Raw genomic sequence first — 13481 nt, forward strand, 5'->3', positions numbered from 1 at the left:
GCAAATAAAACTCTTGTAAGATAATACCCACCCCAGCAAAAAGGTGACACAGTATTATAAAAGTTAATTTGAGACAAGCTTCAGGTAGAGAGCAGACAGGATTAACTCAAAACTATTCAGATTTTAAAGTTTACCTGAACACCTGACACCTTTTGTACTAAGTCAATCAACACAAAACCACTGATTTTTCTGTTTCAGACTATTAAACCATAATGCAAAGCTTTATTAAGCATGGATTTGAAACACTGCAAATTATTAAAGTAGGTATTATGGCGAATATTCTCAAAAATCAGCTTATTAGCTGGCAATGAGGCAAATGATTTTAGCATTTGAAAATATTCCCGGTATATATTTATATTTTTAGATGCTATATCAATACATTTTGATGTCTCTAGATGGGCCTAAAATCCAAAAGGTATTAGAATGGCCACTGAAGTGATTACATATACTGAACTGACCTACCAAAAGGAGCAAACACATCCTTCATTTTTTACGGTTTTGTTCTGTATACTTAAAAAATCGTCTATATTCTTTAATTTTCTCAATACCTTCACAAGTTCAAAAGCTAAAAAAATTCTCACATACCTAAAAGATTAATAATCCCTTCATTGTATGCTGCAAAAAGTCTAATGGAATCTTTAAAGAGGAGCATAAAGGCAGCATTTATAACACCATTTGTTAGTTCATTTGGATTTGCCTGTGTAGAAAGCAATGAGAAAGTAAATTAGTATTTAACAAAACAACCAAACTCTCACTTCAAAATGAGAGTGTTTTACTTAACACTGAGTTTAAAGTACTTGCATCAAAATCAAGGAGTGCATCAAGCTGGTTCTGTATGATTGGAAGGGTTTTCAGAAGCTTTTCAGGATTCATGGTTCTCATCACTCCATCTATCCTACAGAGGAAAAGACACAGATCTACAAGTCAAAAAAGACCTCAGCACATTGTGCTGTTTCAACAATTCAATATTGCTTCCAAGGGTCAAAAGAACACCTTTCTGTGCCAAGCTCAAGAACAACTGGCTCCCAGCCCCTGCAGTAGGAAACATCTGACAAAAGAAGTATCAGTCTTACCCTCTTTTCATTTTGGTGAAGTCAACTGCTACAAGTCTATATGAAAGTGCTTTTTCATTCAAGTATCTGCTGTATCGCCTGATGAAGGTAGACATATCATAGCCTAAAAGTTAAGCATTTATAAGTTAGACATTTTAAAGGGGTACAGTTCATTTTACAGTTCTTTTCAAGAACTAGCCTCCTACTAGCCCATTTTACATCAGCCTGCTTAAAAAGCCCTTCATAGGCACTTTCTAGAGTCTTGAGATCCACTATTTTTCACCTTGAGATGTGATGTTACAGTTTCTTCCCAACTTCCTAAGATTAGGAAAGCATTTATTGCAATTCTGAGAATAAACACCTAAACACATTAAAATATTAGACAAGAACCAAGCATAAAATATCAGGAAAGAACCCAGCAGTTCTTGTTAAGATGTTCTTAAAATTAACTAAAAATGTATTCCTAGTAAAATGCTGGAGAGCTTGGTAACATATTACAACTTATTATAAAAATGGTTTTTTGCCATTACCAAGTATTTAAAGGATTTATCAGAGATCTGAAGTTCTCACTATTTATACAACACATCCTAGTTACCATTCCACGCTCCTTAACAGTAAACATTTACCCCCAAAGCATCAAAATGCAATGGCAAAAGTTATTACTGCGCTGATAATTCATCAGGTTTATTCTAATGAGCCTTAACAGTTCACCTTTTAAAGTTCACAGCTGTATGTGCAATGCTACATAGATTACAGACAAATTTCTAGCACTCACCTAGGTAACTCATGCAATATAAATAATACCCTTCAGTTTAAATGTCATTTGTCTCCTAGAGTGCACCCACACAGGCACTATTGAGAAAAAAAAGCAGTGGAGTTATTTCCTTCAGTGAAAGATCCTTACCCTGCATGGCACTTTTGTCCAGGTAGTTATTTAGGTTGAACAAAGTATTTCGGGATGCAAGATACTGGATAAAGCGCTGTTGGTGAAGAAAAAGTTAGGAATGTAAATTGTTCTGAGAGTCAAAACATTTGAGCAAGAAAACTACACTTACCTTGTAACCTCTATCAACAATAGAATTTGGTTAAAATGGAAAAAATTAGAGGAAAACCTGAAAACACTCACTAACAAAGCCTCTGAAGTCCAAAACTCTATTTGGCAAAAGTACAGATTTAAATTAATAAAGACATCACTGCCTGTGAATAAAATACTAATAATCCTAGAGGAAGCTGCTTTATTAACTTTCTACTTTAGAACAGACAAGCTGGAAAACATCAAACAGAAATACCACTTGCATTATCCAAGCTCCCAAAATTTGCACAACTCTACTGCTGCTGTAGAAGAGGAAGCCAGGCTTAATTACACAGTTTAAAAGTAGTGAATAAGAATAATGGTTCTGAACTGTGGTGAGCAGCACCACTGGGGTGATAACCATATACTTTTTATATATAATGCAGTGATCTGACTAAATAACATTTAAGTTTTGACAAATAATAGCTGGCTTCATAAATAACATCAGAGACAAACACGTCCAGGTAGCAAGGCAGTTTTAAAAGCTCCTCTGCCACTGTCACACACAGATCTCTCGTGATTCTCATTGCTTGACTTTCTTGCTTCTTTGTATGTATTTTAGCCCATAAAAGAGAATTATGATAAATATGGCTTAAGGGACTTGCTTTGATCTGAAATGCTCTGCTGCCACAGAACGTAGGGCCTGTTCCTTCACTCTCCGTGGTGGAAATGCCCCCTCCTGCCAGGCTGGGCCTGTTGTGCTCTGTAAAGCAGCGTGTGTTAAATGTGTGCAGTCAGGCTCAGGAGAGCACCTGCTCTTGGGAACTGTAATAGAGGGCTTAGCCCAGTGACGAGAAAATCCTTCTCACAGGTACTATTTAAACTGAAATCAATTTAACCTCCCAGTGATTCCCCAACTCGTCACGTAGCACCTCATGAGCAACTCCGTGTGTGTTCTCAGCCCACAGCTACGGGGTGAACACAAGTCTACAACACACAGCTTTGCCTACCAACAGTTCAGGCTCTGGTTTTTCTTATTCTGTTTTCCAGCTGACTTATCTGCACATCTTATTACTGCACTCAGAGAGATACAGAAGCAAAGCAGTAGCAACGTGATCAGGAGCAGAACAGTGATATTTGAAATGTGTCTACCCATATATATTTCAAAATTAGCTACTGTTCTGAATCTCATTTTAAAAAGGACAAGGCTAATTCTCAACTACTCAGATGTCAGGGGTCTTGTGCTGCAAAATGCACAGACAAGAGGAGTTTCACCCAAAATTTCACCTCAAGAAACAGGTAGTATGTTGAAAAAAAAACAAGTAAGACAGTGATTGCTCTGGCAACATTTTGACCCTCTCTTATATTTACTTTTACTTAAAACAGAAGTCCAACATCTGATAATTTTATTTGCTTCAGAAAAAGCCTCTTTTAATGTATTAGGAGAGTGAGGAGTACACTCATGTTCCATCTGAAATTACAGAACTAATGTTCCAGCCACGTTATCTCAGCAGGTGTAAAGGAACTCTTTCTCAAATTCCAAATGCGCTCGTTCAAAGCTGAAGGGCAGATTTGGTACTGACATAAAAATTCAACTCTTCTGCCACTACAAAACACTGTATGGGCAAACAGATACTGGCTGGTGGCCCACAACTCTTAAGTTTTGATTTTTTAAATGTTTTCTATGCTTCAGTTTGTGGTTTGTTTGGTTTTCTTCCTTGCAAGTTCCATTGTGCAGATATGAACTGTACTGGGAAAAGAGAGAATAAACAAGCTGCTTTATAGCATTGAGTTTAGCTTTATAATTCTAATAAATAGTAAATTCCACACAGTGAATTTTACTTTGCATTATTTCTTAATTTCAGTCTACTATCTGTTGAAAATACAGCTTAACCAGGTAAATAACCCGAGGGACTGTTAATGAAGAGCACACTGTTTTACAGGTCCTCTCAGTCAAGTTCACAGAGTGTTGCAGAGAGGAGGCAAAGACCAAGGTTTCAGAGCAGTTTAATGGCTGGAAGGTACTTGAGGAGTCATCACTTCAATATTACTGGAGGTCAACAATCATTTCTTAGGTCAATGACTGCAAACAGATTTAGGACTGTCACCTGACCAAAGTTTAGCTTTTAATGTAAGGACTGTACAAAGAAGCTACATTTCTAATGCCATTAGAAATGCACTGGGATGCATTTCATGAATTGTGATGAAATAATTTAAGTGAATCAAATGCAAGAGAAACACTTTTCAGAGGAATGTAAACAGCAACAACATCTGAAGGTTTAGCCCATCAGATGATGATTTGCAGGATCAAATATTCCAGTCACCATATTCCTCTCCCCTTTAGTACATATTCTTCCTTATCTGTTATAAGGTTGGCTGCACATTTATGGAGGGCTAACAGGACTCTTCTGCTGTGCTCTTACTGATAAGCACTATCCTAATGAAGTAAAGCTCATCAGAAGTCTTTCAAGTCTTTATTCTACAAAGGTCACTCATTATTTCCTCACAGCCCAACCCAGGTACCTGCAGGTAAACCGCAAACACTGATATATTTTGGTATTGAAATAATGAAAGATTTTTTTTTTTTTGACAAGTACTTTACAGCCACCAGCTAAGGAAAAACAAAGATCTTGGAAAACTGAAGTACATATCTAATGCCCTAGAGATTGAGACAATTTTTTAAAAGCCATAAAAGAGACCTTAACAGAACTAATCATGTCTTACCTCGTTTCCATACATCATGAGGTGGTGTGTTGTAATTAGAGCTTTGAACACTACGACCCAGCTACTGTTTGCAGTTCTCTCAAAGAGTGTGTCTGCCAACTGTGGAATATTCACATTCATTTCATTTGTGCACTGTATTAGATCTAAATTAAAGGGGAGAAAAGCATAACAATGAGTTACGTGCTCAAAGAGGATCAACATGTTATTTTGTGTTTTTACATAGAGAATTCTTACTGGAAGCATTAACTTCAGTTCTTTGTTTAAGAAATAATTGAGCTCTTTTAGACTCCTTCCTCAAATTCACTACATTTTACTGAAGGACTTGAAGTATGAACTTCAAAGGCATTTCAATAATTTTATGGAGTCCCAATACTTAACTTGTTGCATTAGAAACCCAACAGAGCCCAAATTAGTGTTTGAAAGCCAGTGTAGACTTTCTGGGTGCTCAATGCCTGAGCGAAATGTAACCAAAAAATCAAAAATTAAGAAACAAGGAAAAGCTGAGACATCCACACCTCCTGGGACCAACAAGCAGTAAGTTCTTTGCCACTCCAACCTAAGCCTGAGTACTGACACACATGACAGCACATGAGATGCTACAAAGCTGGAAAATAAACCTCCTTTCTGTAAGAATTAAGAGCAAGAACTTGCATCTACACACCTTTCCACTTAGCTAAAAAAACCTAATCACCAACCTCCTGACTATTTTGTGGTGAATCATGGCAGGTGTCAGGCTTTTGTATAAAAAAAGCTCTTTGTGTCCAAGGCTGATAATAAACTCGACAGTAGAACATTAACTTGGGGGGTCAGACACAGAGCTTCAAGCCTCTGCCCGAGTATTGGTACAAACTGGCCCAGGCTCCAGCAGACACAGGGGAAAGCACCTGCCTGAGAAGAGAGCAAAGAACTGAATCCAGGACTGCTCTAAACCCCTCAAGACATGCACAACAGACATGAATTCTCTCTCTCTCTACTATATTTGGCTCAGGTGTGATCAAAGTACACCCTAAGGACTGGGCAAGGCCAGTAAAACAAACATCTGGTTTGAAAAGCTTCCTTTGTGGCCTCTCCTTTAAGCCAAGCCTGTGAGCAGACCCTTGGTAGCAGAGCCCATTGCTGTTGGTGTGGCTTGTCTGGATAAGGACCTGAGGAAAGTGGCTGGGAAACAACTGAATTCCAAGGAGCTGGCACCACTGAAACAGCCACTGAAACTGCTCTGTCTTAGAAGCAGTATGTAGGGGACAGACTACATTAGCATAAGCAATTTAAACATGAACTTGGAGCTCACACATCAATAGTTTAGGACAAAATACCTCACAGAAATATTACACTTAGAATTTATATCTGTTCTAATGCACAGAATATATTATAGATGTATCTTAATTAAAGATCAGTTTATTAGGAACAAAAAGTCCTTTGATTAAGGATCATGGTTTAAAATAATTTAATAACCAGAGTAATTTTAACAGGGTAAAGAATTTTAGATATTATCTTGTCCAGGTAGAAAGCTATAAAATGGAAATTAGAGTAAGTTATTAATTTCACACTGATGACAAAGGCTTCCAAATATATACAAAACATGCAAGCTGGGATGAAGACTTTCACTCTTATTAGTAATACACAAATATGCTGAAAAAGCACAAAAACAAGAGCCCTGAAATTTTAAGCAAGCTGTACATCAAAATCTTATTGCTGAGTAGTGTTAAAATAGTCCAATATTTACAAAGGTGAAGTTTCTCAAAAAACAAGCCATTTGGTAGTCACTGCTCGTGGTTGCATCATCACCAGATCCTCTGTCATATTAAAAAGTACTTAAACCTAGAAGTCCAAACAGCCCATAGGCAATTAGTGCCCCACAGAATGAAGCAATTTCCAATTCCATAATTTATACTCAGAAATATCTTAAATTTTAATTCCGCAGCCTCATCAACTGAATGAGAACTCAGTTATGACATTTCTAAGTAGTTGTCTCAATACACATTAAGGCAAGTTTGTCTTCCTAAACACAATCAGTTTATCAGCAAACATTATAGACAGACATGGAAATAACAAGCAAGCACCAGTGCCTGAAGTGTCTGTAACCAGCACAGAAATGTTACAGGACTGTTACAAGTCCTACTCTCAGTTTATAAAAACCAAACAACCAAAAAAACAACCAACAAGAAAGCCCCAAACTCTATAAAGAGCAATACCTAAAACACCACTGGGTAACAGTTAAAGAAATTCCATTGATCTGCTGAGGTCAAAGACCACACAGATAGCCTATGGAAAATATTATTTCTGCACAAAGTCCTTTTCCTTCACACAACCACTAAGTCAGATGTTTCACTGAGGATTTTTCAATATTAAGTGTGCATATTAATAATAGATGAAACTGGGAGGGAAGATCCAGGTTAAGACCCAAACTCTTTCTACTCTCCAGTCCGGTTAGCCAAGCTATTTTCACTCCTATTTTGCCAGCGCTCTCCACATCTGGGAGATCCCTTGACAAAGGCTGCTACTGAGTGTTCTCACAGTGCTGTTCAGGCACAGTGTGACAGGAATCCTGCTGTTAGAACCTGTACCTAATGCTGTAGAGCTGATGACCTCTCCTGAAGCCCCACATCCATAAAAAAAGCTTTGGCTTGTCTTGCCAGCACAAGTTCACTTCCACAAGAAGCCATGCCACTTAACACAACCCTGATCTTTCATTCCAAAATCTCCTTCAACACACAAACACATAAGCCACAGTTGCCAACACCAAAGAACACATGCTTAGACAAACAAAACATCTCTAAAATACTAAACTAAGAAAAAAAATCTCTTAGAGGCCAAAATTGGACTTTTTCTTAAGAGCATGTTGCAAAAGCACAAGTTTCAAAAGACTCTCTAATAAGCCTACTCAGGTAATTCTTTAAATTAATACTTTACAGCCAGCAATAAAAAAAAGCTGGCACCACATTTCAATTCTACCAACTGCAATACATAAAAAGCAAGTGCCTTTTCTCTAATACAATTCTTCTGAGCCTGCAATGGGAATATCTACACAGAAACAACTGTATGGATCTGTTACAGCTGGGGGCACAGGAGGAAAAGGCTATTAAACCCAAACATCTGGGAGTGTAAGGAACACATGCACCTGAGAGACTGACAGCTGGGCAACTGTAAATGGGTGTTGGCAGCACAAACTGGAATGAAATGCAGAGGGTGAGTGATGCTCATTTTCTTATCACACTGCTTTTATATAAACACTTCCCAACTCAAAGCGTTTTGCCAATTACCCAGAGGAATCACTGCAACTGCAAGGGAAGCTGTGGTGCTATTTCTAGAATGGAATTTAGAAACATGTTAACATCACACAGGGAAAAAAAAGAAAAAAAAAAAAAAAAGGAAAAAAAAAATCAGCTTTAAACCAGAAGAGCACCATAGGGGTTTTCAAGCAGCCTGGAAGAGCTGTGGAAATTTTACTGCCTAGAAGAGTACTGAGGATTTCTCTTCCACAGCTCATCTGAAATACTGGCACATCATCTATGAAACTATACAGCCCTTTGGAGAGCAGCATGCAAAAATCCAGATATAAAAAAAACAACCCAACCCAAAATATACATATAACAGGTTTTTGGAAAATTCTCAGCCAGGCATTAACAAAAACTGACATACTATTCAGCTTTCAAGGAAGTCATAACTTTCTTGAGTCAGGAATCTCTCTCAAGAGAACTGTAAATACATAGGTTAAAGGCAACCATAATGGTTTAATATTCACATATTTCTTCCATTTTGTCACAGGACAGAAACTGCTCTAAGACAGATGTAGGAATTAAGACCACTTTCCTCAGTCACACAGTCTTGAAAAAAAACCATTTCCTTTTTGAAAGTTGCACCATAGATGACACATTACAAAAAGATATAATATCAGAGCCACTTCAGCAAACTTTCTCAGTGTAGACAGGGAGTGCAACAGTTCTTGCTGAAAGACTTAAAAGATAGCACCCGACTGATACAAATATTTTTATGCTCATGTGCTCTTACAATGCAGAGTTGAGACTAACCTTTTAAAGTTTCAGTTATGTAATAACAGCCAAATCTGAACTTCCAGTCACTTTACTAAAAGAGAGCAATTCAGCTATTCTGTCCCACTTCCCCACTAAACAAGGATTCAGGACAGACAGCCCATAAAGTTTTTTTAAAAAGCTAAACATAAACCCTTACTGATAGATTCCAACAATATTAACTCTTTTTTTGTTCAAGTTAAATTTCCTCCATTACTGTATTGAAAAGCTTCAGTGATTACTAAAGGACTTCAAATTAAACACAACTACGTGCCTGTGTAAAGGGTTCAAGAAAATGTCTTTGTTCTGTGAGACAACTTACACATCTCTGGAAGAACCTCACTGCCTCAGCATTTACCTGAAAGTCCAGAGCTCTGCTGGCTAAAAGGGAGAATGGGCAGCTACAAAATTAACCCCAAACTCTGACAGTCATAATGTGATATTATTGGCAAAACTTACAGTTTGTGATGGTTTGGTGGAGACCTGAACTTTCTCCTAAAACAACAGGCTTAAGAGACTAATTCTGTTCAATAATACAATTGTATACCTGAATTACCATTTGTAACAAGATTTCCAAAGCTTGTGTATGTATAGGAGTTTTAAGTTTTAATGAGTAACATTAATTACTTCCCCCTTCCCTGTTCTTAAGTGGGTTGTATCCAAGTTAAGCAGGAGTTGCTTTTTCCATTATACCTGCGTTCACTGAAAAGTTTAAGATGCAATTGATTTAGGGGTTTGAATTTTTCTAAATTTCAGTCTACACACAAGTCTACTCTGCCAGTTACCAACTCGGCTACAGTTTTAATTCATCCTTTTTCTGTTATGACTCTTCAGTAGTTCGACAAGAAGAGGTTTGTCTCCAAAAGTGTAACAGCCCCACTCCACTGCAAACCAGACTCAGGAGGCTGAGGGCAGTGAGAGAACCCACACTGGGAAAGATGAGACAAGACCTTCAGGTGCTCCACTAAGAGGAAAGATCAGCCTCTATATGACATTTTATATTATCCGAAAATATTACAAAATACTACAGAAATAGATCTGCTGACTTATTTAGGACACCGTGACCTACTTTAAAAGGTAAATCCCCAAGTATTCCCACTGACATTGCTTAGGTTTTGGGGATGGGTTTTTTGTGGGTGTTTTTTCACTCTTCAAGAAAAATATGAGTATACTACTCAACAATTAGTAGTCAGGCAAACCCCAAGATTCCTAAATACTAGTTCACACACTGCATATATAACATTTTCCTGTAAAAACCCATGTTGTCATATCACAGTTTTTCTTCCTGAGAAAACTTGGCAATAAGGGGATTTTCAGAACTAATCTGAACAGAGTGCACCAACTGATACCCCTCCACAATCCCTGACACAACTACAGCAACTCTCCAAAAAAAATGTTCTCGTTAAAGCTTTTTCCTAAGCAGCAATTACAAACAATACCAGATGGTGTATCATTTTGAATGACACGCACATGTAGTGACCAGGGTACAACTACCAGTGTTTTACATTAAATCCAAGCTAATTTTTGTTCATAATTTACTTAAACTGGGAAGTACTTGCCCTGTACCTTGGAAAACATATATTGTGTGATTTTTTTCAGAGATTATACTATTTAATATTTACCTGCTCACATTTAATAAAAGGAAGTCTTGCGAAAATTGTGAAAAATTAAGAAGTGACACTCAAAGGGTTGTAGATGTTTGAAAAGCAGTGCCTGGGTATGCTCAATGAAGACTGGAGCATGTTCATTGGGATTTTTTTTAACCCCTTACAGACATATTTAAGTATGATATTTCACATCTTTTTTTCCCTACCCCACCAAAGCATTCCTGCATTTCAGACACCAGCCACAAGAAAAAGATTTTTGTTTGTCTTCGACCAAAGTCTGAGCAAACGAATTACACCAGAACACAGAACTCATCACAGGAGGGGACCCTTCAGGAGACTGAGTGACAGCTCAAAACAGGTTTAGATCAAAAGACATTCAGAGGAACCTGTTAGTCAAAAAACAATCTCAGTTTATGTTACTCTCAAGAATTTTTCCATGTTTCCATTTTCTTATTTTTTGGGGGTGACTTTTGGTAGATGACATTCTTTTAAGGATATTTTCAAACCACACACTACCTCTTTTAAGATTCAGAAGCTTTCAAACTATTGAGCAAACTGTCACCACTTTCTGGCTTCCTGTTATGTTGCCATTTCTGGACTCAAGGGTTACCTTATTAACTTGTTCTACCACAGACACAACACAAGACAAGAAAAAGGTAAGGTAATGCCAAAAGGTAACTTTAAAAAAGAAAGTGTCAGTTACTCAGGTTTAAAGCTTTTAATTTCAACACAATAGCTGCAATATTCACTACTGTAGCTGGATCCCACACATTCAGATCAGTGACAAATGAAATATCCATTTGGTTATTTTTAACTGCTTGATCCACATCGAAAGGTGTCACACAAGTCTGTAGGAACAGACGAGTGTCACAGCATCACACACAGCCAAATTACCCTCAAACCATACAAAACCCACATCCCCTTCTCCCGAGAGCCTGAACAGCAGACTTCCCTTTAGTACCTTCAACTCGCACCAGGGCTGCAAAACTACCTGCCAGCCTCTGAAGAAATGGGCAAAAGGCTTCACGTCTTTTATCCCTCTCCCTAATGGAAAAGCACACTTATGTCACTTTTACTAGCCGGGGAACGGGTGTGCTGCGGAACGACCAAGGTTTGAAGCACGCAGTGCCCTTCTGAGCAAAGAGCAACTCCAATTGCTATGCTGTTATTAAAACCTGAAGGGAAGCAACATCACTGACAGTTTTGTAGACTTCAAGGGTAACTTTCTGCACCTTTTTGTACACAGTAAGGGGTTTTAACATATTGAATATATCGGCGGCAACATACTCTCATCGAGGAAAAATCCACTGGTCCACCTACGCCCTTCCCTTTACCTCGCTCCTAATCTTTGCACCTCGTTTCACGAGCCGCAAGGCAAAACGCTAAGATAATTCGGGAAATGACAAATATTTAACCGGCTACAGTCCAGCGGATGCACAGAAGGACAGAACAATACTTTAAAAAAATTGCATTCTGGCTCACCTTTTCCCCAGGTGCCAGATTAACAAGCGCCACCGTAGCCAGAGCACACGAGCTAAGAAGCTCTCACCGGGAAGAGCTCTTGAGGTTGGAATATTTTTGCTTCCCGGGCACCACAGGGCACCACAAACCTCACTCCCTCCACGTGGAAAATAAGTTCTGGAGTTCACAGCACTCAGGTCCACCCAGATTTACACGGCACCCCCCACCCCTCCCCAGGTGCGAGCGGCCGGCTCTCGCCTCCCGTCCACCCGCAGCCCCAGGGCAGCAAAGCCACCCCGGAGCTCCAACCCCGGCCCCGCCGCCGGGTCCTACTCACAGTCCAGGTGCTTCTTCTTGGGGCCCATCACCTCGTGGGTCGTCGCCTTGCACACAGCCTTGGCCACGGCCGAGCCGGTCACGCTGTGCTGCGCCGCCGTGATGCGGTCGGTGATCGACTGCCCCGACATCATCGCCGCGGCCCTGCCGGCGGCTCCCCCGCCGTCCCCCCAACAAGGCCGGGGCGGTGGCTCCCCCGCAAGGCCGGGGGCGAGCGCAGCCTCCCGGGGGGAGAGCGCCGGCGGCTCCCTCCGGCGGGAGCGCTCGCCGGGCTCCGCCTCAGCGGCTCCTCTCGGCCGCCGCCGCCACGGGGGCTCTTCCCGCTGCTCCGCGCTGCGGCGGCGGTGCTCCCTCGGCTCCCAGCGGCGGCGATCCCCCGGCTCCCGGCGGCGGTGCTCCCGCTGCTCCCCCGGTTCCCGGCGGCGCTCGGCGCTGCCGCTGCTCCTCCCGCGGGTGCGCCCCGGCTTTCCCTTTCACATTTGCGCTCGCAGACAAAATGGCGGCGGCCGCGGCGTCAGGTGACCGCGCGCCCGCCCCGCTCCCGCCCCGCCGCCCCTGAGCGCGGCCGGAGCCCGGCGGGAATGGGGGTGGAGAGGGGCCGGAGCCCGGCGGGAATGGGGCTGGAGAGGGGCAGGATGCCGCGGGAGTGGGGCAGGATGCCGCGGGAGTGGGGCCGGAGCCCGACCGGAGTGGGGCCGCCCCTCCCGCCCGGCCTCAGGTGTCCCGCGGACGGCGGGGACACCCCCCCTCCTCCAGGTAGCGCCCAGGTGTTCCGTGACCCGCCGCCCCCAGAATCACGGAGTCAGTGAGGTTGGAAAAGGCCACGGAGGTCGTCGAGTCCGACCTGTGACCGAACACCACCGTGTCAACCAGACCAGGGCACTGAGTGCCACATCCAGTGTTTCCTTACACGCCTCCAGGGACGGTGACTCCACCACCTCCCTGGGCAGCTCATTCCAATGTCCAATCACTCTTCCTGTGAAGGAATTCTTCCTAATGCCCAGCCTAAACCTCCACCGGCACAGCTTGAGACTGTGCCCTCTTGTCCTATCGCTGGTCGCCAACCCCCACTTGGCAACAACCTCCTGTCGGAGTTGCCCGACAGCTCTTTGTTCTGTGTGTGGGTGTGACATTAAAAATAAAACCTGCCCGGTCGTCACAGCCTGTCCGGCAGTGAGAGAAGCACCGGCGGCAGAGCCTGGGGTTGGGCTGTCGAGGGGTGACAGAGGGAATGATCAAACAGGGCCTGAGGTTGGATTTT

The 13481-nt window shown here is 41.5% G+C and overlaps 1 protein-coding gene across 8 annotated transcripts in view; it reads right to left on the reverse strand.

Annotated features, from left to right (window-relative positions):
• LOC114064698 (prefoldin subunit 3) overlaps positions 1-12671 on the reverse strand; it is a 39470-nt gene extending 26799 nt beyond the window's left edge. For 3 of the 8 annotated variants that reach the window (XM_027898046.1, XM_027897993.1, XM_027897985.1), the window contains exons 1-6: positions 12222-12423; positions 4789-4931; positions 1957-2032; positions 1074-1176; positions 802-895; positions 586-697 (exon numbers count right to left, since the gene is read on the reverse strand). In XM_027898046.1, coding sequence (XP_027753847.1) covers positions 586-697; positions 802-895; positions 1074-1176; positions 1957-2032; positions 4789-4931; positions 12222-12354 — 661 coding nt within the window. In that variant the 5' untranslated portion in view covers positions 12355-12423. Of the gene's footprint in view, positions 1-585; positions 698-801; positions 896-1073; positions 1177-1956; positions 2033-4788; positions 4932-12221 lie in introns of all 8 variants that reach the window. The other 5 variants (XM_027897974.1, XM_027898002.1, XM_027898022.1 and 2 more) reach the window with 4 other exon arrangements.
• Between the last annotated feature and the right edge of the window lie 810 nt (positions 12672-13481).

The sequence above is a fragment of the Empidonax traillii genome, unplaced genomic scaffold, assembly GCF_003031625.1.
Source record: "Empidonax traillii isolate 1590-97213 ecotype Southwest subspecies unplaced genomic scaffold, ASM303162v1 scaffold20:size5563877, whole genome shotgun sequence".
Classification (NCBI taxonomy): Eukaryota; Metazoa; Chordata; class Aves; order Passeriformes; family Tyrannidae; genus Empidonax; species Empidonax traillii.